This window comes from Ranitomeya imitator, chromosome 1 (genome assembly GCF_032444005.1).
Source record: "Ranitomeya imitator isolate aRanImi1 chromosome 1, aRanImi1.pri, whole genome shotgun sequence".
Classification (NCBI taxonomy): domain Eukaryota; kingdom Metazoa; phylum Chordata; class Amphibia; order Anura; family Dendrobatidae; genus Ranitomeya; species Ranitomeya imitator.
Window position 1 is genome coordinate 27,873,747 of NC_091282.1, and position 17,172 is coordinate 27,890,918.

Consider the following 17,172-nt stretch of genomic DNA (forward strand, 5'->3'; position numbering starts at 1 on the left):
TAATTGATTATCTTCATACAATAATAATAAATACCACCACATAGTGCCCAATAAAAAAGCAATATATTATCTAATTTGTAGTCTTCATAAAACACTCACAAAAACTGTAATATCATGCTCAAATAATAGGGAAATATACTACCTAATTGACAGTTTTTATACAATACTAATAAATACCACCACATAGTGCCCAAATAAAAAGCAATATACTAGCTAATATGTAGCCGTCGTACAATTCTCATAAATACAGCCATATTGTACTCAAATAAAAGGACTATGCAGTACTTCATTGTTAGGCTTTATAAAATACCCATTAATGCTCCCATATCCTGCCCCGAATGAAAGGGATAGATAATATCCAGTTAATTGTCTTCATCGAATAATCATAAGCACTGCCACATAGTGACCAAATAATAGGCATATTGAGAAGTCAGGAACATTATAGACGTTCATTTCAGAGGAGATGCGATCTCTGGACCGATAGCAAATCCCTCCCCAAATGTGGCACTGTAACCGATATCTAGCGAGAAAATTTAGATCTGCAATTTCCTCTCCTCCTTTAGATGGAAGAAAATGGTAATAAACTGTATGACAAAGACAAGATCCATCCAACTGCGCAACGTATCGGAGACGGCCTCTGGCGGTATAATTTATACATACAAAGGAGTGAATTGTGTGTCTGTTATAAAGGCAAATATATTGGTGATGCTGGGTGTCCACAAATATCCTCAACCATAAAAAAAATTAATCCATAGAAGTTTGGTAAATAATAAGAAATGGAGAAGGGAGAGGAGGGATATGCAGCTGCAGCAGGTTCTCTTCCTCTGTGGTTGCTGTGAGAGGGATGGAGGAGGAGGGGGATGCAGCTGCAGCAGGTCCTCTTCCTCAGTGGTTGCTGTGAGAGGGATGGAAGAGGAGGGGGATGCAGCTGCAGCAGGATTACTGCCTCTCTAGAGGGTTCTCAGTTGTGAGCTCGGTGTGGTCACTGTGGTCTCTGAGCGGAGCTGCCCCCTCATGTGCTGCCCCCTTACTCATGGTCACTATGACACAGCAGTTACTACTTGGCAGTATTAGGACGTCTGTAGGCAGGAGAGGGATCCCAGCCCAGACTGTGTCACTGGCAGTCATTTCCATTTGGAAGCTTTGTCCTTAAAGGGAATGAGCCACTTAGATATTTTACTGTTTAGAGCCAGATACTGAATCCTAATTTTGTGCATTACTAGATTTTTATTCTATTCTCTGTACATGATTATGGGGCGGCCATCTTTCCTGAGCTGCTGTTTCCAGCATTTATAGTTTCCTTTAGAGCAGTAGGCTGGAGACAGTGTTGTGGGCATGCTCTATGGTCCGGGCAGGGAATTGAAGAGATGAACGGTGTCGGTCACCCATTGACCATGTGAGAGTGTTGTGGGCATGTTGTGTGACCTCTCTTGGGAAGGGTTGGAGGTGAGCTGTGTTCATCACCTATTAGCTTCTATGGGAGAATGTTGTGGGCATGCTCTGTGATTTGTGCAGGAAAGAGTAAGAAGGTGTTCTTCACCTATCAACGTTTATGGGGAGTGTTATAGCCATGCCCTGTGACCATTGGGAGAGGTTGGCTGTATACATTGCATATTGGCTTCTATACAAGATGTCATGAATCCCAGGGAGGATATCTTTATCATCCCCGCCGCTCACACCAATTTCTCATGAACCGAGGTTGTTTGGTTGCCCTTGGTTCTTCCTGAAAGGGATTTATCTATATCCCACTTCCCAGTTCCGGTTTGGAACTTGCAGCTCTCTGGCGCCCCCCTTACCCTCAGGTCAGACCGGGTACTGCACATAGGATAATTAGTCGCCAGAAAGGCTGCCTTACTTTGTACTGGCTAATGGGCATGCTGCAGCGAGGGCGATATAACTACTCCCACTCAGGCGGGAACAATAACTATCAATGCCGTCCGTCGCTACAAAGCCTCCCAGATGCACAGGACAAACCCGCTGCCACCAGCTCCGATTTCTTAATAATGTGTCCGGAGTCAGCCCAGATTAGTAGCGTAATTCACTTCAGAGGACGTGACCGTTCGTTATAGAGCAAGGACAAACAAAACTAGTAATTTTATATATGGATGTTGCTAGCACGCTGGTGTCACATTACAGCCATATACCAGGGGGGAGGGAGTTGCCTGCAGGCTAAGGGAAAACTGCAGCTGAGAGCTCTGTATGTGTAATAGAAGTAATAAGAAATTCTTCCTATTTCCTGACAGAATTGCAGGCATGCTCTATAACCAGTGTGAGGGCTATGCTGTGTACATAGCCTATTATCTTCTACAGGAGACTGCTCTGGCCATGCTGTGACCAGTGGGAGAGGTAAGCTGTGCATACCCCCCAGTTATTTCTACAAGAGTGTTGTGGGCATGCTCTGTGGCAAGTGGGAGATGTAGACTGTGTACATCACCTATTGACTTCTATAGGAAAGTGTTGTGGGCATGCTCTGTGACCAGTGGGAGAGGTAGGATGTGTAAATCCCCAGTAACTTCTACAGGAGAGTGTTGTGGGCATGCTCTGTGACCAGTGGGAGGGGTAGTCTATGTACATCATAGATTGACTTCTATAGGAGAGTGTTACTACCAATGGACTTACAGGGGGCGTGAAAAAAAAAAGCTAGGGTGAAACGTACGTTGGGGTGGTGGGGGGAACTTTATCGGTCCTGGCACTTGGTCCCTGTCTCTCAATGCTTCTTCAAATTTTACTCTTCATGCAGGTAATGTTTTTTATTCTATATCCCTAAGTTTATATGTTCTCTTCACTGAGTCTCTGAGGTGTTAATATTCTATTATACGGAATTTCTGCTGCACAGTCGATGCTGTATACTTGAATCTACCATTTTATGAGCCTTATATAATACCTACAATCGTCTTGATCTTTATTATTTATTGGGACCAGGTCTTAGGACACTCTAGTTCTAGGTGTTCTTATAGGGGTTTTATTCTCTATGTTTTACATATCATAGAAAGTATTATTTATTTGTTATTAATTTAGTTGTATACTGTTATTGAACCTTAGAGCTACATATTTACTACCCTGTATTATTCTTCTCTTGTAATCGTACTTGCACTGATGTGAGGGCTCCCCCTACTGGACAATTTTGCTTCTTTATTTACTTTTATTTGTCTTTTAATATTTATAATAAAGCTGTATATTTTAACCTACATATGGTTCGCTTCTTTGGACTACTACTTTTGTAAGTCCGTTGGTAGTAACATATTGTTTGAAGTGCCATATCTGTTTTTCTATATGGACATTTTTTTATATTATTCTGTAGGAGAGTGTTGAGTATATGCTCTACAACCATTGGGAGAGGTAGGCTGCATATATCACCCAATGACTTCTATAGGAGTGTTGTGGGCATGCTCTGCGACCATTGGGAGAGGTAGGCTGCATATGTCACCCAATGACTTCTATAGGATTGTTGTGGGCATGCTCTGTGACCATTGGGAGAGGTAGGCTGCGTATATCACCCAGTGATTTCTATAGAAGTGTTGTGGGCATGCTCTGCGACCATTGGGAGTGGTAGGCTGCGTATATCACCCAGTGAATTCTATAGGAGTGTTGTGGGCATGCTCTGTGACCACCGGGAGAGGTAGGTTGCGTATATCACCCAGTGACTTCTATAGGAGTGTTGTTGGCATGCTCTGCCACCATTGGGAGAGGTAGGCTGCGTATATCACCCAGTGACTTCTATAGGAGTGTTGTGGGCATGCTCTGCGACCATTGGGAGAGGTAGGCTGCGTATATCACCCAGTGACTTCTATAGGAGTGTTGTGGGCATGCTCTGTGACCATTGGGAGTGGTAGGCTGCGTATATCACCCAGTGACTTCTATAGGAGTGTTGTGGGCATGCTCTGTGACCATTGGGAGTGGTAGGCTGCGTATATCACCCAGTGACTTCTATAGGAGTGTTGTGGGCATGCTCTGCCACCATTGGGAGAGGTAGGCTGCGTATATCACCCAGTGACTTCTATAGGAGTGTTGTGGGCATGCTCTGCCACCATTGGGAGAGGTAGGCTGCGTATATCACCCAGTGACTTCTATAGGAGTGTTGTGGGCATGCTCTGTGACCATTGGGAGAGGTAGGCTGCGTATATCACCCAGTGACTTCTATAGGAGTGTTGTGGGCATGCTCTGCCACCATTGGGAGAGGTAGGTTGCGTATATCACCCAGTGACTTCTATAGGAATGCTGTGGGCATGCTCTGTGACCACTGGGAGAGGTAGGCTGCGGGTATCACCCAGTGACTTCTATAGGATTGTTGTGGGCATGCTCTGTGACCATTGGGAGAGGTAGGCTGCGTATATCACCCATTGAATTCTATAGGAGTGTTGTGGGCATGCTCTGTGACCACCGGGAGAGGTAGGTTGCGTATATCACCCAGTGACTTCTATAGGAGTGTTGTGGGCATGTTCTGTGATCAGTGGGAGAGGTAGGCTGCGTATATCATCCAATGACTTCTATAGGAGTGTTGTGGGCATGTTCTGTGATCAGTGGGAGAGGTAGGCTGCGTATATCACCCAGTGACTTCTATAGGAGTGTTGTGGGCATGCTCTGCCACCATTGGGAGAGGTAGGCTGCGTATATCACCCAGTGACTTCTATAGGAGTGTTGTGGGCATGCTCTGCCACCATTGGGAGAGGTAGGCTGCGTATATCACCCAGTGACTTCTATAGGAGTGTTGTGGGCATGCTCTGTGACCACTGGGAGAGGTAGGCTGCGTATATTACCCAGTGACTTCTATAGGAGTGCTGTGGGCATGCTCTGCCACCATTGGGAGAGGTAGGCTGCGTATATCACCCAGTGACTTCTATAGGAATGCTGTGGGCATGTTCTGTGATCAGTGGGAGAGGTAGGCTGCGTATATCACCCAGTGACTTCTACAGGAGTGTTGTGGGCATGCTCTGCCACCATTGGGAGAGGTAGGCTGCGTATATCACCCAGTGACTTCTATAGGAGTGTTGTGGGCATGCTCATCTTCGGTGCTTTTTTCTCCTAGGATCAGATCCTATAGCCATGCTAACCTAGTAGAAGCTGTTATACAAGTCCGTGGTCCCTACACGGTTAATATTAATATTATATTCTCACTTTTTAATTGAAATTCTCTCTTTTTTTTATTTTTTATATTTTTTTTTTCACAAATGGATAAGAAAAGCTCATTAGGTGGTGAATGGAAGCGTTTCTGTCTGGCAGGATCCTTATAAGCCAATCCATTAAACATTACCGTTATCAATTCCGAAATTAGCAAGAAATACAGGCAGGAAGCCAATTTTCAATTTCCATTTGTAAGAAGAATCCTGCGTGATATTAATTGAAAGAGATACATATTGCGCCTCATTCATTCCTTTCATCCAATTGGCTGCGCAACAATGTAACAGCGCAGCAAAGAGAAGCAAAACATGCGCGGATCCGACATCCATCACTGGCGAAGCCTCGGATAAAAGCCCCCGCTGCTCCTAATGGGGGGCGGGGCAATATTTAGGGAGCAGGCACTTATAGCAATTCATTAGATTGCAGAGTTACATCTGTTCCTTGAGACACTTGTATAGACTGCAGTATTCACCAATATACCGCATTCCATTTTTTGAGGATGCGCCATAAATGTCCCAGATGGTGAAATCCCCGCGTCCGTCGTCACCTTCCTTAAATTGTGGCCTCAATTCATCAAACGTTTTTGGCCCGAATTCCGTCACAAAATGTTCGTACGACTCGAAGTTGTGCAAAAACCTTTCCAACTTTATTAGTTTGCACGCCGGTCACAGACGTCCGCGCCAACTCTCCGAAAAGCAGGAAGATCTGATCCCCAAAACGTGTTCTCCCTCCTCTGGCCTCGTTCTCACGACCGTGTGTTTGAATGATGGAGAAAAAAAAAAAAACAGACGTCACTCGGACCAAAGTCGCTCACTATGGCCGGCAGATGATTGTTCTTATACACGGACCGATCGGAAAACACTCGCAGAAAGTTCCAGTCTGTCCAACGTCTGACATGAGACTCGTCTACTCCAGAGTATGAAAAGAGCGGAAATCAGATTCCAAAAAGATCAACCGGATCACATCTGATTTATATGGAGATAATGAGATTATTAACCTGCTGATGTATAAAAACAGATGTCATATGGACGCCACACGGACGCCATTATGTATCTAATTACGGATGCCACTATGGACGCCATTACAGACGCCATTACGGATGACATTACGGATGAAACTATGGACGCCATTACAGACGCCATTATGGACGCCATTACGGATGCCACTATGGACGCCATTACAGACGCCATTACAGACGCCATTACAGATGACATTACAGATGACATTACAGACACCATTACGGATGACATTACGGACGCCATTACGGACGCTATTACGGATGACATTACGGACGCCATTACGGTTGACATTACAGATGACATTACAGACACCATTACGGATGACATTACGGACGCCATTACGGACGCTATTACGGATGACATTATGGACGCCATTACGGATGCCACTATGGGTGCCATTACGGACGCCATTATGGATGTCATTATGGACGCCATTACAGACGCCATTACAGACGCCACTATGGACGCCATTATGGACGCCATTACGGATGACATTACGGACGCCATTATGGACTCCATTACGGACACCATTACAGACGCCATTACGGACACCATTACAGACAGCATTATGGACGCCATTACGGATGACATTACGGACGCCATTACGGATGCCACTATGGACGCCATTATGGACGCCACTATGGACGCCATTACAGACGCCATTACGGACGCCATTATGGACGCCATTACGGATGCCACTATGGACGCCATTACAGACGAGATTACGGACGCCATTACAGATGTCATTAGGGACGCCATTACAGATGCCATTTCGGATGACATTACAGAAGCCATTACGGTTGCCATTATGGACGCCATTACAGACGCCATTACAGATGACATTACGGATGACATTACAGACGCCATTACGGATGACATTACGGACGCCATTACGGACGCTATTACGGATGACATTACGGACGCCATTACGGTTGACATTATGGACGCCATTACGGATGCCACTACGGACGCCATTATGGACGCCATTATGGATGCCATTACAGACGCCATTACAGACGCCATTATGGATGCCATTACAGACGCCATTACGGACGTCATTACAGACACCATTGCGGACGCCATTACGGACGTCATTACAGACACCATTACGGACGCCATTACGGACGTCATTACAGACACCATTACGGACGCCATTACGGACGTCATTACAGACACCATTACGGACACCATTACGGACCTCATTACAGACACCATTACGGACGCCATTACGGACGTCATTACAGACGTCATTACAGACACCATTACGGACGTCATTACAGACACCATTACGGACACCATTACGGACCTCATTACAGACGCCATTACGGACGTCATTACAGACACCATTACGGACACCATTACGGACGTCATTACAGACACCATTACGGACGTCATTACAGACACCATTACGGACACCATTACGGACCTCATTACAGACGCCATTACGGACGTCATTACAGACACCATTACGGACACCATTACGGACGCCATTACGGATGACATTACGGACGCCATTACGGACACCATTACAGACACCATTACGGACGCCATTACGGATGAAAAATCATCTTTTTTCTGGATGAAAATCAGACCATTCTTAATCCGCTCGTATGAACTTGTTCTGTCCGTGGGTGAAAGTCATTTTACGCCGCCTCCACCCTGGTGTCCAAACGGTTCTAATAAATTCCCAGACAACCTATTTCACTCGTTTCCGGACACATTTCTCCATTTTTCTCAATTTATTTATTTTGTTTCCTTGATTAAAAAAATAAATGTAGACGTAACATAGCGGAGCGGTGCAGCTGTCAGCGACACATGGAATAATAGGTTTCCATTTATTTCATGTAAGACGGAGCCAGGAACAAATCTGCATCTTATTCTGCGCTAAAAACATTACGACAAATCAGTAACTCAGCAGCTGCACCTTCCAGCTGTTAGCGGTAATTTCAGGGCTGCGCGCTTATCAGGCTTATTACCATATATTTAATAAACAGCAATTATCCTTCCCTGAATACAAGAATGAAATAAAAGGAGCAAGTTCCGTTCCCCGGCGGGCTGCGCGATACTTCCCTTATTATATACAACAGGCGCCAAGGAAATGTCAAAAGTATCAAAATAATAATAAATATGACACACAACACGACATGATCAAGGCACGGACACAACTCTACTTTTTGCTCCATTTTCCGACTGATTTTTATTTTATTTTGCACATGGTGGCGTCTTTCTATGCAGCACAGACACTGTGGATACGATGCAGACGGCGTGCGACACCCTGGAGGCGTGAAATAAAATCCGTAATGTTCCACTGTAGCCTTCCGTCACCCCCTCCCGGCTGTAGCGTCAGCGTCGTGCCGGTTCCCGCTGTCCCTGGCAATGTCCTATAGTTCCATAGCTCGTGCCAGGACATCCGCACACAATAATACCCTCTGTCAGAATCGGTCCGCGCCACTGGTAGGAATTTGTCTTATAAGGGGTTGTCAGGATTAAAAAAAAAAAACATTGCTACATACCCTGTTAAAATTTTAAAAAACAGGGGGGTCCCTCCTTCAAGATTTCTCTGGAGGACCCGACATGTTCATGGACTACATTGATTTTAATGGTAAAATGGTAATGCATCATTTCTCCTGCAGGGGCACTGTAGGGAAACTAAACACTTTCACTTGACAATCAATTTGCCGCCAGTGGACTCTTCTAATAAAACTGAGCGGAGAATCTCTTTAAATGTGAGTTAAAGGGGAATTCCGGCCCCCAAATATATGAATCGGGTGATAATTGATACATTGCTCTAAGTCTAAATGGACGATCGGCATACATATACGCACCATATGGGTGGGAATAAAGGACTCGAGACCACACGTTTGACTAAACCTAGGGACCCCAATAGTATAATATTAACTGTAAAAAAAAAATACAAATCCCCTTTAAAGTGCGTCTCTCCATGATAAATAGAAGTTGACGTGCGCATGACCGCTCCTTGTTAGGACTGCGGTTCGTGCTCCAGAGCTGCTCTTCCTTCTTGATGAAGGAGGTCACCAAAGCCCTGACCCCTGCGCCTTCCTCCATAGTCACTTTCTTACTTTCTGCATACCCTGATTAGCCCACACGATGGACCACGTGCCCCCTGCTAACTCCTTCATGGGCTGCAACGGAGGCGAAGACACCGATACAATCATGGAGCAATTATAGGATTTCCTATGAGACTAAAATCCCAGTCACAGCGACATAATAAAACCTATTAAAGGGGTAAATCCGCCCTCTCCGCCATATATAATGCATGTGTTAAAACATACATTAAAAAGCCATTACTTGCCGATCAATAGTCGCTGGCTAGTTATCTATGGAGACGCCGGCACATAGTCCGGACGTGCTCTCTCCGCTAGCCTTCGCTTCGCCCCGTGCCTGGTGAAGTGTCACAGCCGGGGACGTTCAGCTCCAGGCAAAAGATTCTCATCGAATTAATTCTGCAGCCATAAATGATCCATCTCAGGATGACTTTTCTGCATCCCAAGCTCCATTTTTTTTAACATTACGTGCCATTTTTACACCCGTCTCCCACCTGGCGGAGTCGATGCCCCGTGCGAAACCCCTATTGATTCACATCTATCCTCCAGGCTGTTGCTTGACCCGATCTCCTCGTCTCCTGTTTGCTTTGTGCTGCAGGAAACTTCAATTTATTGGAGACTTGAGGAGAATATTAATGATTTGGGGGGGGGAGAGGTCCAGAAGGGGACGCAGGAGCCCCCTACCTGCATGGCCATGGGTCACACATGCCTTTCATTTATTCTATAGGATGTAACTAGTTTTGCAAAACAATATTGTATCAACAAATACATTGCAACAGAATGTCACCATGGAAGAGGAATCCTACAGCAAATCCTTCATCAGGCGCCCAAGTGGTGCAAAGACCTTGACTTGAGGACAAAGCAGCCTTAAAGGGATCCTTATCTTAAAGTCGCATTGTCTGTGAGCACAATGCAGAACTGATTGCGGCTTGTGCCCTTCAATAAGTGAGAAGACTTCCAGAAAAATGTCATCCCTCCATGATCACTACCACCTCCAGAGAATATATATATAGTATATATATATGTACATCCACGAGTCCCTTATCGATAGGTGCACATTGCTGTACAATGGATGCCAGAGCTGGAACATGCACAGAAAATGCCATAGAGCTGCCTGTCCCTCCGTGCCCATAGATGGGGGGCAGGAGCTGCAGGGGCTGCTGGCTGTAAAGTTGTGGGCAGGGGGGGCTGCACCTACCTGGGATGGCCAAACTTGTGAGTGGCACCCTGTGGATCCTCTCGGGCAGATTGGCCATCCATTCGGCAAACTGCAGGTCGCTCTTCCCTTGAGATGAAGCCATGGTGCTGAGTGCTGCCTGCCTGCTGCCTGCCTGCTGCCTGTGTGCTGCCTGTGTCTGCTGCTGGCTCCTGCGCTGGAGAGTGCGCACACAGCCCACCACACCCACACAGCCCCGCACCCCCTGCTCAGTGTGGCCCCTCTGTGTGCTGCAGGCTGACAAGGGTTAATGTAGCCCTGCAGTGGGAGAGATGATGGGAGTTGTGAGATCAGGACAGTCTACATATATTACTGTACTGGGGGATTACATTGTTCTGGACACGATACATGGTGAAGACTTTCTAAACTGGCTTTCTCACTACCCCCTTATGTCATATGGGGGGTTCTTTAAAGATAAAGCCCCTTGGACTTAGGGCTGGTGTAGACCACGGGATTAGTGTGATCCAACAAAACATCACATCGCAGTCGGAGCAATGTGATTCCCGGGCACGTGTCCGATTTTTTCCTCGGACCGAGTCTATGCTAGGAAAACATCGCAGCATGCACAACTCGCATCCAATAGTTGATTCACACTCGGCCATGCAAGTCAACAAACGGGTCGGTGGGAGACATCATCACACTCGGACATGCAAGTCAACATGTCCGTGGGAGACATCATCACATTCGGCCATGTAAGTCAACGGGCCGTGGAAGACATCATTACACTCGGCCATGCAAGTCAATATGTCCGTGGGAGACATCATCACACTCGGCCATGTAAGTCAACGGGCTGTGGAAGACATCATTACACTCGGCCATGCAAGTCAAGGGGTCCGTGGAAAACATCATCACACTCAGCCATGCAAGTCAAGGGTGTTGTGAATTCTGTGGTCAGGCTCCCTCCTGTGGTCATGAGTGGTACTTCGGCTGGTTCTGTCTATGAGCTTCCTCTGGTGGATGTGAGTGGGGCTGCGGCTTCTGAGTTTCCTTCCTCAGGTGACAAGGTTAAGTCGTTAGGTGCTGCTCTATTTAACTCCACCTAGTTCTTTGTTCCTGGCCTCCAGTCAATGTTCCAGTATTGGTCTTGCTCTCTCCTGGATCGTTCTTGTGACCTGTCTGCCCTGCATAAGCTAAGTTCTGCTTGTGTTACTTTTGTTTGCTATTTTTTCTGTCCAGCTTGCTATATTGGTTTTTCTTGCTTGCTGGAAGCTCTGAGACGCAGAGGGAGCACCTCCGTACCGTTAGTCGGTGCGGAGGATATTTTTGCCCCCTCTGCGTGGTTGTTTGTAGGTTTTTGTGCTGACTGCAAAGCTATCTTTCCTATCCTCGGTCTATTCAGTAAGTCGGGCCTCACTTTGCTAAAATCTATTTCATCTCTGTGTTTGTATTTTCATCTTAACTCACAGTCATTATATGTGGGGGGCTGCCTTTTCCTTTGGGGAATTTCTCTGAGGCAAGGTAGGCTTATTTTTCTATCTTCAGGGCTAGCTAGTTTCTCAGGCTGTGCCCGAGGCGCCTAGGTCTGGTCAGGAGCGCTCCACGGCTACCTTTAGTGTGGTATGATAGGATTAGGGATTGCGGTCAGCAGAGTTCCCACATCTCCGCGCTCGTCCTATGTGATTAGCAACTATCAGGTCATTTTCTGTGCTCGTAACCACCAGGTCCATTGTGGTTCTGAATCACCTGTTCATAACACAAGGGGTCCATGGAAGACATCATTACACCCAGCCATGCAAGTCAACGGGCCGTGGAAGACATCATTACACTCGGCTATGCAAGTCAACAGGTCTGTGGAAGACATCATTACACTCGGCCATGCATGTCAACGGGCCGTGGAAGACATCATCACACTCGGCCATGCATGTCAACAGGTCCGTGGGAGACATCATCACACTTGGCCATGCAAGTCAACAGGTCCGTGGGAGACATCATCACACTCGGCCATGCAAGTCAACGGGCCGTGGAAGACATCATCACACTTGGCCATGCAAGTCAACAGGTCCGTGGGAGACATCATCACACTCGGCCATGCAAGTCAACGGGTCCGTGGAAGACATCATCACACTTGGCCATGCAAGTCAACAGGTCCGTGGAAGACATCATCACACTCGGCCATGCAAGTCAATGGATCTGTGGGAGACATCATCACACTCGGCCATGCAAGTCAATATGTCTGTGGGAGACATCATCAAACTCAGCCATGCAAGTCAAGGGGTCCATGGAAGACATCATTACACTCAGCCATGCAAGTCATCGGGCCGTGGAAGACATCATCACACTCGGCCATGCAAGTCAACGGGTCCATGGAAGACATCATCACACTTGGCCATGCAAGTCAACGGGTCTGTAGGAGACATCATCACACTCGGCCATGCAAGTCAAGGGGTCCGTGGAAGACATCATCACACTCGGCCATGCAAGTCAAGGGGTCCGTGGAAGACATCATCACACTCGGCCATGCAAGTCAATGGGTCCGTGGAAAATATCTGACTGCACTCGGATAACATCGGATGATTTCCGCTGACTGAATAGAGAACATGTAGACATTTTTCCCATCTTCTCCTCATCCAAGATAATTGGATCACACTCTGGTTAGGCTGTAATTAGCATAATCGATCCAATTCTCTCAGATTGGAGAATATACGGCCGTGTGGCCCCAGCCTTAAGGTGACGGTCCCAGAGAAAAGTGGAGTCCTGCAACTACTTCTGTACTTAGGGCTAAGTTCACATCTGTCTATCCATCTAGATAAACACAATACAATTAAAGGGAGTGTGTCAGCCTAAACCCTGTGTTACCCTGTAGGGGATACCGCCCCTGATAATAATTGCACCTTTAGTGAACTGATCATTCCATCCATTCTGTAGAAACTGTTGTTTAATTAAATATGCCAATTTAGGTGCACGGCGGACCCTGGGCATGGACAAGAGCTCGGTGCACTGTTCCGCCCACAATTTCCACATGTTCTCTGCCTCCATCGCTGTGGACTGACAGCAGTGGTTTGTCTGGAGTGAGCACTGCCTGTAGAGGAAGATCAGGCGAGTGCTGTCAATCACCAGTGAGGGAGGTGGGGCCATTCAAAACCAATGGGCGTAAGATTGCACTGAGCCTTTTGGCTCCACCCATGATGCACCATGCACCCTAATTAGCATATTTATTTAAACACCAGCTTCTGCAGAAAGGAGGCAGCGATAAGATCACTACAGGTGATTCATCCATCCATCTGTGCATCTGTCCGTCTTTCTGTCCATCCATCTGTCCATCTATCCATTTATCCATCCATCTATCCGTTTATCCATCTGTCCATCTATCCATTTATCCGTCCATCCATTGTCTGTCCATCCATTCATCCATCCATCCATCTGTACATCCATCGGTCCATCCATCCGTTCATCCATCCGTCCATCCATCTATCGGTCCATCCATCCATCTGTCCATCCATCCATCTGTCCATCCATAATAATAATAATAATAATCTTTATTTTTATATAGCGCTAACATATTCCACAGCACTTTACAGGTTGCACACATTATCATCGCTGTCCCCGTTGGGGCTCACAATCTAAATTCCCTATCAGTATGTCTTTGGAATGTGGGAGGAAACCGGAGAACCCGGAGGAAACCCATGCAAACACGGAGAGAACATCCATCCATCTGTCCATCCATCTGTCTATCCATCCATCCATCTATCCATCCGTCCATTCATCCATCCATCCATCTGTCCATCCATCCATCTGTCCATCCATTCGTCCATCCATCCATCTGTCAATCCATCCACTCATCTGTCCGTGCATCCATCCATCCATCCATCTATCCATCTGTCCATCCATCTATCTGTCCATCCATCTATCTGTCCATCCATCCGTCCATCCATCCATCTGTCAATCCATCCACTCATCTGTCCGTTCATCCATCCATCCATCTGTCTACCCATCATCCATCTATCCATCCATCTGTCCATCCCATCCATCCGTCCATCCTTCCATCCATCCATCCATCCATCTGTCAATCCATCCACTCATCTGTCCGTCCATCCATCCATCCATCCGTCCATCTAGCCGTCTATCCATCCATCTATCCATCCGTCCATTCATCCATCCGTCTGTCCATCCATCCATCCATCTATCACTGCTCCCTTTAGGACGTCATGAAGTAATTTTCAATGTCAGCGTCAGACCAAGGTGAAGCGTCAGTAACGAGCTCTGACTCCCACCGCTCGTCTACCTCGTATACCGCCATCATTAGTGCTCAATGCTAATAGCAGGCTCTTCTCCATGCATCGCCCATTAGTAGCCGCCGGGTCCCATGTATCGTCGGGTCTCATTTTCCGTGCACAGTGTGGACACTTGCGGTCACATCATGTGCAGATCGGCCTTAGCACTGGGCCTCACACAAGCGCATAACACGGCCGAGTGCGATCAGATGCTGTATCACATCGGCCCAATGTTATGCTATGGGGAGATAACAATGGCAGCATTCTGGGGGTGCATCTAATACTCGGATAACGCGCCAATACAAGTCAGTCCGTGGACACAGAGACAATGGAGAAATTAAGTTCTCAGTTTTCTCCGCACCTGTGCTGCCATTCTGTCATGTGAGAGAATCGGATCACACTCAGACGACGCTCGGATCAATCTGTGACAGGGCCAGGGCCGAGAGACATTAGCATAATCACCCCGATTATCTCGCATGAGAGGACATCCGCCAGTGTGACCCCGACCTTAACCCAAAGATGGCTGACACCACATTCATCATCTGCTGATAACGACTTCATAGTTGATGTATTTCAAACTGAATAAATGACAAAATGATCTCGTGGGGTGTTCCCGGTATACGGCGGTTCTTGTGGGATGTTCTCTTTATATAGCAGGTCTTGTGGGGTGTTCTCTTTATACAGGAGCTCTTCTGGGGTGTTCCCGGTATACGGCAGGTCCTGTGGGGTGTTCCCAGTATATGGCGGTCTTGTGGGGTGTTCCCGGTATACGGCAGGTCTTGTGGGGTGTTCCTGGTATATGGCTGGTCTTGTGGGGTGTTCCCGGTATACGGCAGGTCTTGTGGGGGGTTCTCTTTATACAGCAGCTCTTGTGAGGGGTTCCCGGTGTACCGCAGGTCTTGTGGGGTGCTCCCGGTATATGGCGGGTCTTTTGGGGTGTTCCCGGTATACAGCAGGTCTTGTGGGGTGTTCCTGGTATATGGCGGGTCTTGTGGGGTGTTCCCGGAATACGGCAGGTCTTGTGGGGTGTTCCCGGTATACGGAAGGTCTTGTGGGGTGTTCCCAGTATATGGAGGTCTTGTGGGGTGTTCCCAGTATACGGCAGGTCTTGTAGGGTGTTCCCGGTATATGGCGGTCTTGTGGGGTGTGCCCAGTATATGGCAGGTCTTGTGTGGTGTTCCCGGTATACGGCATGTCTTGTGGGGTGTTCCTGGTATACGGCATGTCTTGTGGGGTTTTCCCAGTATATGGCAGATCTTGTAGGGTGTTCCCGGTATATGGCAGTCTTGTAGGGTGTTCCCGGTATATGGCTGTCTTGTGGGGTGTGCCCAGTATATGGCAGGTCTTGTGTGGTGTTCCCGGTATACGGCAGGTCTTGTGGGGTGTTCCTGGTATACGGCAGGTCTTGTGGGGTGTTCCCAGTATATGGCAGGTCTTGTAGGGTGTTCCCGGTATATGGCAGTCTTGTGGGGTGTTCCTAGTATATGGTGGTCTTGTAGGGTGTTCCCGGTATTTGGCGGTCTTGTGGGGTGTTCCTAGTATATGGCGGTCTTGTGGGGGGTTCTCAGTATACAGCAAGTCTTGTGGGGTGTGCCCAGTACACAGCAAGTCTTATGATGCGTCACTCTGTGACGGTCTTCAATACAGGAAGGGGGCCTCAAACTGTTCCTGGAACTGGGACCTTAACTGTCCCAGTCCTTGGAGTACTCTTGAAGCTTCCGGGCTGATGAGTGCAAATTTGCCTCCAGTATTTGCTGATAACGTGCTGCATTCATCTTTTCTTCAACTTTGACCAAGTTTCCTGTGCCTTTGTAGCTCACACATCCCCAAAACATCAGCGATCCACCTCCATGCTTTACAGTAGGAATGGTGTTCCTTTCATCATAGGCCTTGTTGACCTCTCTTCAAATAGTTGTGGCCAAAAAGTTCAATTTTGGTCTCATCACTCCAAATTACCTTGTTCCCTATGTTTTGAGGCTTGTCTCTGTGCTGTTTTGCGTATTGTAGGCGAGATACTTTGTGGCATTTGGGCAGTAATGGCTTTCTTCTGGCGACTCGACCATGCTGCCATTTTTCTTCAAGTGCCTCCTTATAGTGCATCTTGAAACAACCACACCGCTAGTTTTCAGAGAGTCTTGTATTTCAGCTGATGTCATTTGTGGGTTTTTCTTTGCATCCCGAACAATTTTCCTGGCAGTTGTGGACGACATTTTTGTTGGTCTACCTGACCGTGGTTTTGTTTTTACAGAGCCCCTGATTTTCCATTTGTTAATCACAATGTGAACGCTGCTAACTGGCATTATCAATTCCTTGGATATCTGTTTGTATCCCTTTGCTGTTTTATACAGTTCAACTACCTTTTCCCGTAGATCCGTTGACAATTCTTTTGCTTTCCCCATGACTCACAATCCAGAAACATCAGTGGCTGGATGAAAGATGCAAGAGTCTGTCTGGATCCCAGAAACTCACACAACTTTTATGCACACACTGATTACAAGCAAACAGATCACAGGGGAGGATGTTACCTTTAGTAGCCATTCACA

At 47.1% G+C, this 17,172-nt stretch overlaps 1 protein-coding gene across 1 annotated transcript in view; it reads right to left on the reverse strand.

Annotated features, from left to right (window-relative positions):
- Nucleotides 1–10,534, reverse strand: part of PLCXD3 (phosphatidylinositol specific phospholipase C X domain containing 3) — a 99,783-nt gene extending 89,249 nt beyond the window's left edge. Inside the window, exon 1 of the mRNA XM_069745336.1 lies at nucleotides 10,401–10,534. Within this exon, the coding sequence (XP_069601437.1) occupies nucleotides 10,401–10,503 (103 nt within the window). The 5' untranslated portion in view covers nucleotides 10,504–10,534. The remainder of the gene's footprint in view (nucleotides 1–10,400) is intronic.
- Between the last annotated feature and the right edge of the window lie 6,638 nt (nucleotides 10,535–17,172).